At 44.5% G+C, this 19186-nt stretch overlaps 1 protein-coding gene across 2 annotated transcripts; it reads left to right on the top strand.

Moving 5' to 3' along the window:
* Positions 1-1798: 1798 nt before the first annotated feature.
* On the top strand, positions 1799-15160 carry gprc5ba (G protein-coupled receptor, class C, group 5, member Ba). 2 transcript variants are annotated; one of them, XM_054759880.1, is made up of 4 exons: positions 1799-2300; positions 10900-11926; positions 12608-12753; positions 14769-15160. In XM_054759880.1, exons 2-4 carry the CDS (start codon positions 10903-10905, stop codon positions 14811-14813), a joined length of 1215 nt encoding a protein of 404 aa, XP_054615855.1. In that variant the 5' UTR covers positions 1799-2300; positions 10900-10902; the 3' UTR covers positions 14814-15160. The 2 variants fall into 2 exon arrangements, with proteins under 2 accessions (XP_054615855.1, XP_054615856.1); XM_054759881.1 differs by having other exon boundaries at positions 1802-2300; positions 12608-12729.
* Positions 15161-19186: the final 4026 nt, after the last annotated feature.

Genomic DNA, 19186 nt, shown 5'->3' on the forward strand with positions numbered 1-19186 from the left:
TTTTATTTAGAATAATGTGGTTCAATACTTTGATTGCGTTGAAATAATAGAGTCATTTAGTTGGAATATTGTTGTATTTCTGTCCGTCATAACTTGGACCACGAGCAGGTGTCAAAGGGCACGACCTTGTGGTAGGCCAAGTCATTTGGGTTGATGGTTTCTGTTGTGTTTTTTCCAGAGAAAAGTTTGCATGATTGTTTTCAAAATAAGAGCGCAATAGCCAGAGTTTGTGGTTCAAAATCAGCTGCTGAGACGCCGTCACATCTTTGCAGCTCGCAGCTCGCTTGTGTTTTTGCTGGTGTGAAAGAAAAGCGTGTGCACTGGTGGTCTAGTATGTTAGATAAAAGCACAAAAAGGGTCCCGTGTAGAGGAATGAGTGCGATGCTCACTTTGCCATTCAAGCCCTTCAGCGATGTTTCATGATGAGTTTGGCGCCTGCAGGCAGCCACCAGGATGTGGAAAGTCAGCTTGCCATGCATTCCTTTTGCCAGAGAAGTCTAATCAAACACTCTCCCCAGTGGAAGACTGTTGTTTTTAAAGATCTGCTGCAAATGAAAGCTAGTCAAAAGACCCTCTATATGACAAGAGCATGATTCATTGTGTGACTCATTGTTTACGGCCTTCTAAATATGTTTTTTTTTAACATTATTAGAGCCCTCTTGACATGAAATAACACCCCTAATGTCACCTTCACACCCCTAGTACCCAATATAGTAGACAACAAGAGAAAATAAAACATATTAGACATAGAAAATCGGTTTACAGCCTTCTAAATATGTTTTTTGACATTACTAGAGCCCTCTTGACATTAAATAACACCCCTATAGTCACCTTTACACTCTTATTACCTAATATAGTAGACACAATAAGAGGTAATAAGACATATAAGACAGAGAAAACCTGTTGACGGCCTTCTAAATACGTTTTTTTTTACATGATTAGAGCCCTCTAGACATGAAATAACACCCCTACAGTCACATGAACACTCCTATTACCCAATATGGTAGACATAATAACATAAAATAAGATATAGAGTATATAAGAGATAATATAGGCTGACCAATGTTAGCATTGGGAGAGTTCCTTGTTGTTGCTCCTTTATTACTTCCTGTGCTGTACAGTACTTCCTGCAGTGGCTATTGTCTTATCAATGTAACATTACTGACACCTAGTGATTTAGCCATTTTTATGGTTCATTTAGGCCAAAAGTACATACAATTTGCTTAAATATGCATTTGTTCTAATAGGCCGTATTGAACCACAAAACAACATGATTTATTGATTAAAATGTTTGAAAAATGGTGAGAGACTGAAGCCATGAAAGTGGCGAGGGATCACTGTCAACTGAATACAAGTCATAGCCAAACGAATACATTGAATATACGTTTAAAGTATTCAAATGAGACACTGCATTTACATAAACCCACTAAGAATCAATCATTTCATTGTTTTTACTACTGCTGCACGTTTAGGACAATAGTACCTTTACTGTGAAAAGAACTAACCGGAAATGTACTTCTAATCACGAAACTTTCTCCTCTTTTTCGGGGGGGGGGGGGGGGGGGGGGTGTATTTTCTTTCATTGAAACAAAGTGTCCGAGACCACACGCATTTTATGCAGGAAAATAATCACAAGTCGTCATGTGACAATAGGTGCGCATGCGTAAAGGAGGGGCTTGAATAAAGTTATTGTGCTGTCAGACATCCTTTTATTAATAAGGATTCATAAAGTGTGGAGTGCATTCGTCTCGGCTGTGCACGTACGTGTGTACGTGCATGCGCAGCACAGCAGGGGGCGGTCCGGTTGGGGGGGGGGGTAATCACCAAGCACTTTATGCGGAGCGCAGTTTTTGCGTGGCGCTCATTCAGTGCGCAGCAGCGGTGACGGAGAGCGTCAAAGTGGACTTTCTTTTCCGCCGAAACATCTGTGGTGGTGTTTTTTTTTTGGCTGGTGTTGGGGGGGTCTCACTTGGAAGACTGCAAGGTGGAAAGATGAGTGAACAAAGGATTTAGCTGCCGTCTGCTCGGACCTATCAGGAGAACGAACATCCATCTGTGGAGAGTGTGGGGGGGTGCTCATTCCATGCCATTGGGGCTGCTGCGACCACCGCCGGTTCCGAGAGCGAGGCAGTCGGAACCATCTGGGCCGGTGGCGCTCATGTGGATGCAGAGAGCCGAAGCGAACGGGACGGCTCTTTTTTAAAATGTGAAATTTTTACTACCGAGTCTCGTCGACGCTGACAGCTGCGCGTGCAACCCTCCTCACCTTCTCCGTCGGATCTTCTGCATCGATTACAAAGGTTGGTGGCGTTCATCATGGATCCATAAATAGACCATTACGGTGGGGGCGGCGGTGGTGGTGTGGGGGTGTTGGGGTCATGCATAACATCAGAGAAGGGGGTGTTGCTGTGTGACATGGACGCCCGTATATGCATGTAGACAGACAAAGCCGAGCCCAGAGGATTTCTGCATGTATGCACACGCGCACGTCTCATCAGTGGATGAGAGCATGCGGGAATCGAACGGTTGTCCTCCATTTTCGTGCCACAAAACACACACACACGGGGGGTGGGAGGTGGGGGTTATTTTGGGGAGTGTCAAGCAGTCCATCATTGTTAAGCCGTGAGGTGTCATTCGTTATTCCTAGCGCGCGCGCACACACACGTGGAACAATGCTTTTGCTGCTGGTCCCTCAAACAAACACTCTTCTGGAATGCCCTGGGGACCCTCCATGTGGCCAACATTGTCAAGGGAAGGGGGGGGGAGCATTCTCTAAATGTGTGTGTTTGCATTCAGCTGCTCCTTAGGTCAGCTAAAACCAAGAGTGTACCGTGTACCCCCCATGCAGCAACACCCTTTTCTAGAGGGTCCCCCCCCAGTCTCTGTGGTCAGCAGGAAATGAATCTCAAATGGTCACTCGGGTGCAGTTAAGCAGAGGAAACATGTGTCTATGAATATTTACAGTACTGCACACCATCCTCTGTACAGTCCATGTACTTTTTGTGTACTACTTCATGTCACTGGCGTACGTGTTTCTTGTGAGCCGTTCTCTCCCCCCATGGGAAATAATGCAAAGAGGAGTAATCTGTCAGCACCATAAGCCCTTATTAGCAGTACAGGCAATGCTTTAAGTAGCACGGGCCTTCTTAATAGCCATACAAGTGTAAAAAGAAGCTAACCAATGTCCGTTGCCACTTGGCGCTTCCAATTTCGCGGTTTCACTCTATCACGGTTTTTCAAAAACAGATTCATGAACAAACCATCAGTGTTTCATGGTTGACTACGGCCTCTTATTAGTAACAAATAGGCATACTTAAGCACATTTTTGAAGCATAAAACTGGCTAAATGATTCATTAGCTATGATATTGGGTACTAGGGATGTAAAGGTGGCTTGCCAGGTGTTTTCTTTCCTTGTGCAATCATGCAAACAATGCAAAGAGGAGTAATCAGTCGCCACCATGAGCCCTCTTGAACAGTACAGGCAATGCTTTAAGCAGCACGGGCCTTCTTAATAGCCATACAAGTGTAAACATAAATTAACCAATGTCCGTCATCACTGGACAGTTTTTCAAAAATATCTTCATTATTAAACCATCGCCGGTTCACGGTTGACTATGGCCTCTTATTAGGAAAAAATATGCGTATTTAAGCACATCTTTGGCAGATTTCAATGGCTAAATGGAGTAAAATAGAAATACAAGGCATTCGCAAGATGCATTTAAAGACGTTGAGGCCCCCGCAAGAAAGAAACCATATAAGTGCTTTATATAAACCCATTATTTCTGTCTTACATTTGTTATTATGTCTTATTATATGATTACGTCATGCTGTTTTGTGGTCGAATATGGCCTATTATTTGCATATTTAAGCAGATTTGATGTATTGTTCTGCCTAAGTTAAGCATTTCCAAGCATACAAATGGCAAAGTGAAGTAAACCCCAACAGAAGACGCATTCAAAGACGTTGTGATTGATGTGTAGTATTCTACACTGGCACTGGGAAGAAATGTTACATTCATGAGACAACAGCCACCGCAGGAAGTACTGTACAGTACAGGAAGTAAAGAAAACAACAACAAGGATCTCTCTCAATGCTAACACGTGTGAGTCTATATTATGTCTTATTATGTCTACTATATTTGGTAATAGGAGAGTAAAGGTGACTATAGGGGTGTTATTTCATGTCAAGAAGGCTCTAATAATGTTTAAAAGATTATTTAGAAGGTTGTCAACAGGGTTTCTATACTCAAACTTTGAAAATATTCCATTTATAAATAAGGAATCCTCCTCTTGCAGAAATTCACTTATCACAGTCGGGTCTGGAGGCAATTAATAGCGATAAACGAGGGACTACTGTATAATGAAACCAAAAGAAAGCAAAAGGACTCACCCGTTGGTGATGCATGACCGTGGCGTTGGGTTCCAGTGGCGAGAGGGAGGAAGGTTAGTGTCACACAGGTGTAAAAAGAAGTGAGCCATAACAGTGACGGGAAGCTTGGCTCTTTCTTGAGATTGGCTCCCTAAGAGGAGGCGGCTTTCAGCCTTAAATGCTAATTGTTTACGTGGCTTATTTATTCAAATGCTTTGTGTGTTTTTTGGGGCAACAACATTGAGCTCCAAGCCTGAATTCAGAGGTTCCATTGTGCTTCTTGCATGTTTCATTGAGGAATGCGTGCATCTTCATGACAAAGGTCAGGTTTAAGCTGGCGGCGGTGAGCAAAGAAGGGTGGTTTGGCCTTGGTGGAGGTCATCTACGCTCTTTTGAGTATTTGTGGCCTCCATGTGCTTCCCTTTTCTTATTCATGGGAACTTCCCGCCTACTTCCACACGCACGCACACACACACACGCACACACACACACGCACACACACGCACGCACATGCACACACACACACACGCACACAGACACACACACGCACACACACACATGCACACACGCACACACGCACACACACACATGCACACACACACTCCCACAGACACGCACACAGACACGCACACACACTTCTCATCTTTCCTGCCAGCTCAGCTCTTGTTTACGATCTCAAGTGTCCGATCCCCTGTGATCAATTGGTATCACTTGTGGGCGGGTGGAGTATTTGTACCCCATGAAAGACAATCACATGACACCTTCTATTTTTAAACTGTGTTTGTGGGTGTGACAAGCCTTCGTTTGTTGGGATGAACCACTCATTGCCAAGTCAATTAGCATACTGTCCTGCTATGACCCCCCCCCCCCCCCCCCCCCCCATGCTAATGAGGCCTAATTAGGACGGTGAGGGATGCCCGGAAGACGCTGGCAAGCATACCTCCTAAAATTTCATCTGGACTATTTCAGTGTTTTTTTGATGACAGTCTGAGAAGGATTGGTGATATCACCGTGGTGATATCAGGGGATCCGGATGGATGCATGGTGCCCTGCACATCATCCTGGATATTAAGCTTGTTTGTTCAACCATTTCTCCTGTGTTTAGTCCAAAACAAAAGACTGCATCACATTTGGCTCCTAGGCAGACTAAAAAAACACCAAAAAAGAACCTCTGCCTGAACGCCAAAGAAAGAGAAGGACCCGCTGACGCCTTCTCACTCGTAGTCGCATAGAACGCCGAGGGAACTTCCTGTTAGATGAGTCAAACAACCGATGTAATATGGACGTATTCAAAGCCGACATGACGTTTCGTGATGCATCTCCGCGTTTGCTGTTTTATTTTTGGCTTCTTTAACTGTTCACACGTTAAACGTCAAACGTTCAAGCAACTAAAAAGCTACCAAGATGCCGTCTTGAACTTAACCTGAACACCTGAATGGCCCAGCCATGGTATATGCCTGACCCTGGAACTGATCCGTTTTGTTAAGTGGGGGGAGCACGCTAAACTAAACAACGTGTACTGAAAACACATTCAATGCTTTTGATGAAAAATATTATTATTGATAAAAATATATTTGTAATTTATTATATATATTAAATATAACAGTAAAACATATTAATATTATCCATCCATCCGTTTTCTATACCGCTTCTCCTCTTTTAGGGTGGCGGGGGCATGCTGGAGCCTATGCCAGCTGACTTCGGGCGAGAGGCGGGTTACACCCTGGACTGGTGTCCAGCCAATGGCAGGGCACATATAGACAACCAATCACATTCATACCTATGGACCATTTAGAGTCTCCAATGAAGCTAACATGCATGTTTTTGGAATGTGGGAGGAAGCCGGAGTACCCAGAAAACCCCCCCACACACACGGGGAGAACATGCAAACTCCACACAGAAATGCCCAAGGGAGAATCCAACCCAGGTCTTCCCATCTCCAGGCTGTTACTGTGTTGGCCAACATGCTAACCACTAGACCACCGTGCGACCCCTATTAATATGATCATTTTATATAATAAATATATAATCATTAAGTTTGAATTATTGACAATAATTCATGTTAAAATATTCTTTATGATTATTCTTATCATTATTGAGTATGGGAATAGACTCCATCAAACAGAGTGTGTGATGATGAGACTTTTACTGTGCTTTTTGATGAGGAATGTGAAAATGTTCATACACGTTTTATCATAGTGAGAGTTTGGGGATCATTTTCATTATTGGTATGTATTATTATTATTTAATACATTATAAATGAGATATTACAATACGATATTATTCAAGCATCTGAAATATAGTGTAAACATATTATACTGTCATGACATTTTAATTTACGATGCTTAGTATTTGCATATTATTATGGATGTTGTTGTCATCACTGACTGTGGGAAGTTAGACTCCATTCAGTGTTGACATGTTGTCAGTAAAGTTGGTGACTGTGAGCGTTGGGGAAATCCGTACAAATTGGAGGTCAATCAGAGTCTTTGAGGGTTTGCTGCATTTTGGCCAAATTCCAAGTCAACTCCAAACGACCTTTGAGGCATTCAAACTTGGAGTTTCCGCTGGGCTGTAGATCCTCAAATGGGGACACAAGGCGTCCCAACAGGTAGCTTGGGCTTTTTCTTCAATGGGCTTGTTTTGTTTTGGGTTTTTTATTGAATATACAGCATGTTCAGATTTTTCCAGCCATAAAGTATTTTTGAAGGTATACTGGGCGGAGATTGAGCTTGACACGTTTCCAGTGGGGGCTGCAGACCTGCAGGTCCACCAAGTAAATCTCCACCCGCCGACATCGCTTCAAAAATGTGTTGTGAATAGAAGAAAATCAATCATTCAAATGACTTTTACGTCAGGAAAGAAGTGGCAGAAAAGGTGCCAAAAGTGAACGCCGCATCCAGCTGGAGTCCCAAATGGTGCCGTCCACAAGTCCACATCCTGCAAAATGACCCGGTCACCTCACCAGCTGGATCAATGCGTTGCCAGACGCACATAAACGTCCACAGTTATTACACAGCTGCTGATAAGAGGACGTGGCGGGTGACGGTGATCAGCGTCTGCTGCTGCGCGTTCGTTCTTTATCTTCAATGCACCTTGTGTGCACGTGAGGTGCATGCATGCAGCAGCAGCAAAACTGGAAGGAGCTGGATTACCCCCCCGCCCCCCAAACCCGCCACCACCCTCCTCTTGTTACATAAGAGCCACAGAATGGAGGCAAGGAGGTGCAGCAGGGAGAGCAGAAATAAAAGAAGCCAAAATGGAAGCAGGAGGCTGTAATTGGGTGAGGAGACTGCACCCCCGCTTTGGAGGAGATGTGCTGATGAAAGCCACAGTACAGAGCTTTTAAAATGAGGAGGGGTGGGGGCCGATGTCTATTTATTTCTGTCCGCAAGAGAAGCACTAAACTGCTTGGCTTCCAAATTCTTCATGTGAAAATAATGTTTTCCCACAGGGAATGAGCTCCAATCCAGATGGTCTGTTCCAGGGTCAAACTGTCACCAGCATAACCTTCATCTGTACAGGCAGTGTTTAGGTCACAGTCCAGCATGACTGGCATGCAAGTGTAAAAATCATAATCATAATAGTAATAATAATAACCCCAAAAGAGACTTTTAGCTGTGCTTTTATCATCACAGTGCAGCCCTGTTGTACTGAGCAGCCTGGACGTCGGTGTGCGTACGGCTACCACTTCTGTGCTTATGGTCACCATGTTTTCTCTTTGCATCAGCGGTGTCATCACACAAAAAGGCTGGAGAAAAAGCACAATTTGCCAGACCATTTCCCCCAACAAAATGAGTTGAAAATGCTAAATGTTTATTATTTAAATACGTACAATATAATAACATAAGCAATGTTTGTTATTTGGGGAGTCTCATAAACACGGTGCTAAAAAAAAGTCTTCTTTTCCACACTAAAACAGAAGATGAATGAAAATACATCCAAATAAGTCAATACAAATAAAATAAGTGTTAAAAACATATTATCCTTCAGTGCAACCTGGGCCCGGAGAAGAATGTGCAAATTCAGCAGTTTTTACTTTGCAAAATGTTAATATTGATTGGAATCATCCAGAACTTATACACTTATACCACAGTTCCATGGACAAATACTAATACAGTCCCACCTCCCCACTTCCGTGGTTTGAATATTACGCCATCACGGTTTTTCAAAAATATACAAATTCATAAATGTGGTTGAATGCGGCCCTTTAATACTCCACAAATACGCACATTCAGGCAAACTGTAATTCCTAATCAAAATATCGAATAAAACACGGGCTATGGCTGCAGCCACAACACACGGAAAACACACGATGTCACTTCCTGTCCATCCCCCACTCAATTCCCCCAAGGAAACACATTTATAGCGACACACAAGAGTCTTTTATGTCTTATTGTCTCTTATTATGTCTACTATATTGGGTAATAGGAGTGTAAAGGCGACTATAGGGGTGTTATTTCATGTTTAGAGGGCTCCAATAATGTTAAAAAGCGTATTTGGAAGGTGGTAAACAGGTTTTCTATGTTTTATTTTCTCTTATTATGTCTACTATATTGGATAATAGGAGTGTAAAGGTGACTATAGGGGTGTTATTTCATTTCTCGAGGACTCTAATAATATTAAAAAGTTGATTTAGATGGTGGTAAAGAGGTTTTCTATGTCTTAAATGTCTTATTTTCTCTTATTATGTGTACTATATTGGATAATAGGAGTGTAAAGGTGACTATAGGGGTGTTACGTCATGTCTGGAGCTCAAATACATCCACATTTTAGGAGCAGTAGTGCAAAAGCGAGTAAAAAAGACTGTGTTACGTCTTTGTGTGCATTTGTCTCATGTCTCGTTTGTGACTTAGCATGTGACTGCATGCATGTGACTGCGTGTGTGTGTGTGTGTGTGCGCATCCAGAACAAGCATCTGTGTGAGAATGAGTGAAAGCGTGAGATTGTGGGAGGCAGTGGGGGGAGAGCGAGGGCCTCCACTGTGTTGTTCTTCACGCGCGCTCATTAGGATCTGACAAAGGAGGAAAAAAGCGAGCAAAGACAGAGGAGGAGCCGTCTACTCGCCTTAATACGGACGACTGAGCTCTCTCCGTCTCTCGTCTCCTCAAGACAGGGGTGTAACCATGGTTACCGGGGGTGGGCAAGGTGGGGGGCAGGGGGTCTCACCAGGAAATGATTGCTTTGGAGCTGGCGTGCAGATCAGCCATCGCTATGCTTTTGTTGTGGTGACTCATCCAAGCCGCCATAACCCGCAGCTGGATGGCAGGAAAGGGCAGCATCCTAAGGTGACATTATAGCAAGGAAGCAGGGAAGGAGGGAAGGAGGCGGGGGGAAGACTTCTTTGGAGTGGCGTAAATCTCTTGCGAGACACATGAAAGCGCTGTAAACAAATGAATATGCACTAATGCCTGCATAAATATTACAACACCCCCCCTGGAGGTGCCACAACAAATGAATAATAAGCTTTTTTTTCTTTTAGCTGGCAAACAAGGCCTCGTTTTAAAAAAGACGCTGGATGGAGCTTCCATGAGGCCCTCAATGTCAGGCTCAAGGTAGCTGTATCCAAAATGGTACAGATATTCATGTAGTACTACTTATTGTACCGCATCCTACTCTTCCTAATGTATTGGCCAACATCACGAGAGGTAAGGTTCTTGGCTGGTGAGGCGCTGGAGTTTTTTGACGTTAATACAGGTTCCTCTCCTTCCACCCATTTTTTTCTTTGTGTATTACATTTTATTTTGTACATGAAGTTCATGCACCCTTCATGCAATTCACTCAGCAAAGCTAAAAATATGTAGCATAAAAATAAAAAAAACTGGCTTTTCCTTTCTATGGAAGGACGGCCGTGACAAGCACCTTCCAGCGCGTCCCCAACCCTTCAGGATGAGGCGAGTACTGCAGCGTTTCATATTTATTTTATGTTATTTGGTTTTTACTTTTTCATCATCCCGACTGCACGTCACTGATTGGTCGCCTCGTTGAGTTATGTGAGCGAGGCAAATGATTGGAAAGATCTCTCAACGTAAGCGTGGGTTTGTTTTTTTTGTCATATTGTTGACATCGAGCAGCTTGCACTTCTGCACTTTGCCATTTCGTCGGATTTGTGACAAAAATGCACTATAGTCACGCGTGCAAACGTTTTCCACCAAAATAGAACAACTCAAGGACCTTTCGTTGGTTACACACACGAAAAGCGTTCCATCGAGGTGAAAACATTTGCTTTGACTTCATTTCGAGGCGAAAACAACGTGAAGAGCGAGAGAAGAGAGGGTTGCACCAGGAAATAGTCAGCTCCCAACCTGAAATAGTTACATTACGTTACATTTCCAGCACAATTCTCCTGAGAAGTGTTTTTATTTTCTCTCTTTTTTCCCCCCAGTCTGTTTCCTACTTCTGAGCGTTTGGACGTTTCCAGAAAGAGCCGAGTGATTTCATGAGCTGCTGTGCTTTTGTTGTTTTGTGACTCGTTCAGGACTTACTTTCTTTCTCTCCCTGACCTCTTTGTGTGGTCGTTCATTCCTTAGGAGATGGCGTTCCCGCTGGTCCTGTTCCTGCTGCTGCTGACCCGTGGGACCACAGGCCAAGACCCCGAGGACTCCGAGGCTCTCCCAACAGGCTGCGGTTGGGGCCTGGGGCGACCCTACACCCTCCTCTGTGACCTGGACTCCATATGGGGCGTCGCCGTGGAGTCGGTGGCGGCCGGTGGTACGCTGGTGGCCATCTTGCTGGCACTGGTCCTGCTGTGCCGCTTACGTCACGTCAGCGAGGCTGAGAAGCGTAGCGGCGTGGGCCCCATCCTGTTGCTGCTCCTGGGCGTGGTGGGCTTGTTCGGGCTGAGCTTCGCTTACCTGATCGAGCAGGATGAGGCGCTGTGTCTGCTGCGGAGGGCCCTGTGGGGCCTCCTGTTCGCTCTGTGCTTCTCCTGCTTGCTGGTGCAGGGGGTGCGCCTGCGCAGGATGGGTCGGGAGCGGCGTAGCCCGGGAGGATGCGCCCTTTCGGGCCTGGCGTTGGGTCTGAGTGCCGTGCAGGGCATCATCGCCACAGAGTGGCTCCTTCTCACCGTGCTGAGGGAGGGCCGGGCCGCCTGTCAGTACCTCCCCATGGACTTCTCGCTAGCTTGCAGCTATGTGCTAGCCCTCCTGTTAGCCGCCTTGACTGCCGCCACTCTGGCGCTATGCGGGAAGACGCGTCAGTGGCGCTGCAGTGCCGTCTGGCTGCTGGTCACCTGCCTGCTGTCGCTGCTGCTGTGGGTGGCTTGGGTGGGCTTCTATCTCTACGGCAACGCCTGGCTGGGAAAGTCCCCGGAATGGAATGATCCGGCGCTGGCCATCGCTTTAGTGGCCCAGGGTTGGCTCCTGCTTATCTTCCACGCCATCCCCGAATCACACATCTGCCTCAAGCCTCCGCCGCAGCCCACCGCCCCGGACTACTTTGACACATCGCAGAACTCCACACGGATGAGAGAGACCAGCTTTGATGAAGACATCCCGCTCTCTCACAGGCAGTTTGTGGAGAACCAGGGCTACGGATACAACGACGAAAACACCGCAGGTGCACGAACACGACTCTACTGTAGCTTGTGGTTGTTCTTTGGAACATTTGAGGATAGAAATGGCAGAAATGTTGAAAACAAATAGCTTACTGCCGTTGCCGTATGATACTCCACAGTCTCCACTTTGCTGCATCGCTCCATTTTTCGCTCCGTTTTCATGCTGTCCTCAGTCTCCGCTTGGATGAAATGTGTCTCCTTACCAACATGAGCTCACCCCAGACGGTGCTGTATTGTCCTCTACAGTCTCCACTTTGCTGCATCGCTCCGTTTTCTAGCTGCCCTCAGTCTCTTCTTGGATAAACGGCGTATTCTACATGTCAAGAAGTAAACACAAGAGAGCCTTTCTCCTCCGTTGTTGTCGTTTGTTAGCGTGTTTCGTTGTGACCGATGATCCTTAGCTACGGACGCTGCAGTATTTTACTCGCAGCTTCACTTTTTCTTCCTACCCTCAGTCTCATCTTGGATAAAACGAGTCTCCTTCTGATAGAAGCCGATGTGCCTTCGGCACGTGTCTTTACAAGCGCCGGCCTGGCATGCATGTTACTCTTTGCAACGTCCGTGTAAGCAGGGTCTGTTCTGAATGAACAAATCATCGTAATACAGAAATAGGACGTCTGCACAGCAAGATTTGTGCTGAGTCACAATGATGAGTCACCTTTCCATCATTTCTTGTCCTTCAGGTTTAAGGAGCGGCAGCAGCGCCGGGCAGCACAACAGCAACGCGGGCGCCAGGCCCAGCGCTCCCTTCCGCAGCAACGTCTACCAGCCCACCGAGATGACCATGATCCTGAACGGGGGAGCGGTGAGTACATCCTCCCCGTCGCAGGTATACACGCCGCCCCACACCCCCCGTCCCGACCGGACCGCATGCACGTTTGTGCCAGATCGTACAGTACGTCATTCCAAGCAAACCAGAGAGAGGCGTGAGTGTGCACAGTGCATGTTCCAGCGTGGACGTTGGTTTTGGAAGCACATGCATGTCAGGCTTTGCCACTCATGTCTTGGTGAGCTTGGGGGGGGGGACATGACCGTAAATAATGGCCGCTCGTTAGCCAGGATGAATGTTTTCCATGGAGCTGCTACACAACCACCCAAGCGTGGCTCAAACGCACCAGCAACACACGTGGCAAAATGAGTATTATGACAAACATGACTACAATTATTAGTACCACCTTAGATTCAAATTATATTTGAACTGAATTATCTATTTGATATTTTCTCCGCCACTGATTTTGAAGAAATGATGTGCCTCCCACGCAGGGCGTTCCATGCTGGGTCATCCCGTATACGTTCATGCACCTGCTGCGTGCATGGGTGGAAAGATGCATGCGGCAATGAAGTGACTGCCAAACTAAATGAAGCAAATATGAAAATGGTTGATGGCAGGAGTGTCCAAACCTTTCCCAGCGAGGGCATGGAGACCCCCTTCATATTTTACCTTGTGTAACCAACCCAGGTAGAAATGCTAACGAGTTATAGAGAATACACTGCATGTATTTCAAGACAAAATATTCTATTACTTTTTCTCAACGGCTTGTTTTTCCATTTTTGCGGTTTCAATTTTTTAAATATTTCAACTTTTTTTAATTTATTATTAAATATTTCAACTGTCTTTTTTCCTCTCACGTAACACTGTGGCGTTATTCCCATAATATTTTCACTTTATTCTTGTAATATCACACATTTTCCCCTAATATTCACTATCATAAACTAATATTGCAATAACTATTGCAGAAATTCTTGTGAATATGACACGTTTTTTCTTTTTGTCATAATGTTACAATGATTGATACTATTTGTACTTTGTATATTTGTACTTTATTACAAAAAAATGACTCCTCTTTTTTTTTCCCCATTTCTGTTGTTGAATTGTATTTTAAAAAAAAACTTTCCCTACCTAATTGTCCAATTTTGCCCAAAATGTCGTTTTGTAAAACGTAGTATTAGGGCCACGTTGAAAACAAATCTGAGATTTGAGATTTTTTCAAATTGGAAAATTAGGTTGGGAAAAGCGGTTTTGTGGCCCTAACACACCGTTGTAGTTTTGTTGCTAATATTGCAATAATTATTGCAGAAATTCTTGTGAAATTACATTTTTTCTCATCATCGTATATTTTTATTTGTTTTGTCATAATGTTACAATTTTTTATGTTAGTATTATGACTTTATTCTCATATTTCTACTTTATTTTTTGTAAAAATTACTCTTTTTTTCCCCCCATTTTTCTCGTTTAATTGTATTTTAAAAATTTGTAGAAGGTCGATAAAAAGTTTTTCAAAACTTAATTTAAAAAAAATGGGTTGTTTTGTGACTAATATTGCTTATTATACTAATATAGACTAATATTATTATTTCAGCATTTCTTGTGAAAATATTTTTTTCCCTCATCATCGTATTCTGTTGTCATGTTACAATTTTTCATATTATTTATATGATTTTATTCTAATATTTCTCATTTATTTTCATAACAATTACTCCTTTTTTTCCCCATTTTTCAAGTTTAGTTGTATTTTTAAATGTGCCAAGGGTGGATAAAAAAACAGCTGCAAATGGCCCCCGGGCTGCACTTTGGACACTCCTGCTTTTTGGTGTTTATGATGCAAAAGTTGCTTTGTTCTTAAAAAATGCTGTATGTGCCCTAAATGAATAGAAATGTCCATGACCAATTTCTTTATGAATGATATTGTTTATGTGTTTTTGTCCCATTTGGCTGTGGAGCTTTATGGATATGAATAACTTCACTTTGTTGCCATCCAATTTGGGTGTTTTTTTCAATAATACTTGTTACATGAATGCCATTCCAATCACGCAATGTTAATTAGCTTCCCTTTGATGCTACAGGTGCCCTCTGCCCCTCCCACCTACACCGGGAGGCAGCTGTGGTGAAGCGGGGAGGTGCAAATTGAGGAGACGAAGAGGAGGGTGGAGGAGGAGGAGGAGGATGCAAACATGGATGCCACTTTCACTCTGTACAGACTTCAACACTGACTCGTGTGCCAATCAGATATTGTTTATGTGCGAGCACGTGGGAGAGAAAGGAGGTCATGGATGACAAAGCTAGAAAAAACAAGTCGTCTTTGGGTCGGATTTGCTCTCAAACTGTGAAAAGTATTATTTTCTTTAGCTCTGTCATCCATCCTTCCAGCGTCCACGTGGGATGTGTGTGTGTGTGTGTGTGTGTGTGTGTGTGTTGAAAAAAACTAAAGAGAAAAAAGGAGTGTCAAGTGCGTATTCCCTACAACAACCCCTCCCTCCCCAATGGCTTCATCCGCTCTCCCACCATCACACTTTGCACGGACACACAAAGTGACAGCACCTGCACACGAGGATGGGGAGGTCCTTCTTCCGGGAGGACGACGACGACGACAATGACGACTGGCGGCTTCGTGAACCATCGACGGCGGGAAAACGTTATCACAGGAAGCGACGAAGACGACGTCCGGTGCCGAGGAATACTAGGGAGAAAAGATGCAAGACAGACCATATTTAGAAGCGTGTGGAGATCTCCCAGAGCCTGGCCCAGATCACATTGGCAGTGCGAGGTTGGAAGAGGAGCAGGAGGAAGAGGAGGAGGAGGAAGAGGGATCTTTCTAGGATGAGGGGCGGCCATGTTGCGCTCATCTTTATTTAGTTAGCGGACGCTTCTTCCTCCTCCATTTCACGCCCTTCATCCTGTCATCAGCTTTCACGGGAGAAGCTGTGTACATTCTGTAGTAGTGATGTAAAAAACAACAATAATAATAATAATAATAATAATAATAACAATAACAATAAGCCCTGCTTGCTTGTTTACGATTTTTTGAAATTAACTAATTAACTGTTTGGACGCGTCATATGACGTGACTTTTTTTAACTGCTTAATTTGCATTTGCGTGCTCTTGCATTATTTTTTAAACATTTTTTTGATTACTATTTTTTGTTTTTTTTTCCTGCATTTGAAAGATTATTCATGGCTGTGAATAATTTTTGGCAGTGAAAAGAAATACGGAAAAAAGACTTATATTGTGTTGTAGTCTGGGAGAGTTCACAGAACAGGCACAGCAGGACGGGCAGAATCAATGAACTCAAAAGGCCACCAGGCAGCCACAGTGGAGCCTTCACGGCAACACGTGACTAAGAAAAGGCTGCCGCATTCTACACTGTGTTTATATCTCTTCTAAAATAAGAGCGCAGCACAACAGCTCAGCGCCATGCCCAAAGACAGCCTTGCTACGTTGGACCAGCGTTAAACACTGGCTGCTGGAACGGGGGTTAATAACATGGACTACAGGAACCGGGGAACAAGGGCCCCAACCAGGACTACAGGAACAGGGTTAACATGACCTACAGGAAGAGTATTTGGCAAGGGACAGGGACAAGGGAGGAACATGGGGAACATGGAATACAGGAACAATCGTTAGTAAGGTAGGCTACAGGAACAGGGTTTATCATGGGCCAAACAAGGGTTACGCTCAGTCACAGCAAAGTGGATTCACAGGAAGAAGGGCAAGTAGCAGCAGGATTTTAACACAGGCAACAGGAACCAAGAACCAGGGTTAACACGAGGAATAGGAGCTACAGGGACAAGGCTTAGCGTTGGCCACAGGAGCAACGGTATTCTAGAGGAACAATGCTCAAGATGGGCTACAGGAACATAGGCTTCAGGGACAAGGGTTAATAACATGCCTTACAGGAACAAGGGTTAGTGTCAGCTACAAAAACAAAAGTTAACAGTCTAGAGGAACACGTGTACATACACTACAGCAAGAAGGGTTAAGGACCAGCTACAAGAACAAGGGTGGAGGATCAGCTATGGAAATGAGGGTTAAGGATCAGCTACGACAACAAGGGTTAGATCAGTTAGAGATTCAAGGATTGAGGACAAGCTACAGCGACAAGGGTTAAGGATCAGCTCGAGGAACAACAGTTAAAGATTAGCTACAGGAACAAGGGTTAGGGATCAGCTACAGTAACAAGGTTAAGGATCAGCTACAGTAACAAGGGTTAAGGATCAGCTATGGTAACAAGGGTTAAGGATCAGCTACGGTAACAAGGTTAAGGATCAGCTACAGTAACAAGGGTTAAGGATCAGCTATGGTAACAAGGGTTAAGGATCAGCTATGGTAACAAGGGTTAAGGATCAGCTATGGTAACAAGGGTTAAGGATCAGCTACAGTAACAAGGGTTAAGGATCAGCTATGGTAACAAGGGTTAAGGACCAGCTACAATAACAAGGGTTAAGGATCAGCTACAGCAACAAGGGTTAAAGATCAGCTACAGTAACAAGGGTTAAGGATCAGCTACAGTAACAAGGGTTAAGGATCAGCTATGGTAACAAGGGTTAAGGATCAGCTACAGCAACAAGGGTTAAGGACCAGCTACAGTAACAAGGGTTAAGGATCAGCTACAGCAACAAGGGTTAAGGATCAGCTACAGTAACAAGGGTTAAGGATCAGCTACGGTAACAAGGGTTAAGGATCAGCTATGGTAACAAGGGTTAAGGATCAGCTACAATAACAAGGGTTAAGGATCAGCTATGGTAACAAGGGTTAAGGATCAGCTACAGCAACAAGGGTTAAGGATCAGCTATGGTAACAAGGGTTAAGGATCAGCTACGGTAACAAGGTTAAGGATCAGCTGCAGCAACAAGGGTTAAAGATCAGCTACAGTAACAAGGGTTAAGGATCAGCTACAGCAACAAGGGTTAAAGATCAGCTACAGCAACAAGGGTTAAGGATCAGCTACAGTAACAAGGGTTAAGGATCAGCTACAGTAACAAGGGTTAAGGATCAGCTATGGTAACAAGGGTTAAGGATCAGCTACGGTAACAAGGTTAAGGATCAGCTACAGCAACAAGGGTTAAGGATCAGCTATGGTAACAAGGGTTAAGGATCAGCTACGGTAACAAGGTTAAGGATCAGCTACAGTAACAAGGGTTAAGGATCAGCTACAGTAACAAGTTTAAGGATCAGCTACAGCAACAAGTTTAAGGATCAGCTACAGCAACAAGGGTTAAAGATCAGCTACAGTAACAAGGGTTAAGGATCAGCTAGCGCAGAGGTCTCAAACTCAATTTCACTGGGGGCCAGTGGAGGTAGAGTCTGGGCTGCATCAAGTATTGGGAGTAGGGCTGGGAATCTCAGGGTACCTCACGATACGATACAATTCCCAAAACATGCATGTGATAACACCACTGTTCAGTGTTGGTGTTTACTTGCCCCTGTAGATATGCAAGTAACACTGAGCTTTCCCAGATGTTGCGGGCTACAGTTACACTACTCTTTGATGTCCAGTCGCGGGCGCAAGATACGATTTGGTGGGCTGCAAATGGCCCGCGGGCCGCGAGTTTGAGACCCCTGAGCTAGAGCAACACGTAGTAAGGATCAGCTAGAGCAACAATCATGGCCTCCAGGAACAATATTTAGAGGTGAAAAGAGTTGGATACAGGAACAAGGAGCTATCTCATGGTTTTGGATTTGCACCATCACTGTGCGTGGGGAGGGAGGGTGGGGTCCAGGGAAGACAGAATGGAGTGTCAAAGAGTTTTCAACACTTGTGGTGTTTTCACTCCGTGTGAAGTATTACAAATAAGATGTGACTTTGTAGATTTTGCACTGGTGACTACCTACAGTATGTGTGCATGCTCAGCACCATTCCTTCCCTCTCTCTTTACGTGGAGGTCATGTGACAGCAGTCATCATCGTCTGTGCTTTCTTTTCTGGTTCTAGCAAGATAAAGATCATTTCAGAAGGGACATACTTCTAACAGGGACGTCGACAGCACCGCTCCACCTGGTATATCATCTCTGTGTTATCTATGTGGTGAAATTTGCACATTTCTATGTTAAGGTTGGGGTGTCAACATCACGTACCCCCCCTTCCTGTCCTCTCCTGGTGTGTCGCCTCCAGACCGCTCCGTGAGAACGGCTGACAGGCTGGTGTTGGTTTTCACAGCTGTGACTGTGCAGTGACGCAGCATGCCTACAGTATGTACAACCTCATTAACACCCCCAACCCCCCTCCACCACCCCAACACACTAGTCAAGGATGATCATTGAAAAATAAACACGTCATAACTCTTTCTGTAACTAATTCAGGAAACACGTTCAATAAAAGTGTCATGTTTAGTTACATTTCACTGATCTGCCTGTTTTCTATGCTGTGCGTGCGATATGAATGAATCCAGGTGAGCATACTTACGTCATGATTTGCATGGCTAATACGTGATGTTATGCTCTCAAACATCAACTTTTCATTTTCTTGTCAACTAGCGTCATGCAT

The sequence above is a fragment of the Dunckerocampus dactyliophorus genome, chromosome 18 (assembly GCF_027744805.1).
Source record: "Dunckerocampus dactyliophorus isolate RoL2022-P2 chromosome 18, RoL_Ddac_1.1, whole genome shotgun sequence".
Taxonomy (NCBI): Eukaryota; Metazoa; Chordata; class Actinopteri; order Syngnathiformes; family Syngnathidae; genus Dunckerocampus; species Dunckerocampus dactyliophorus.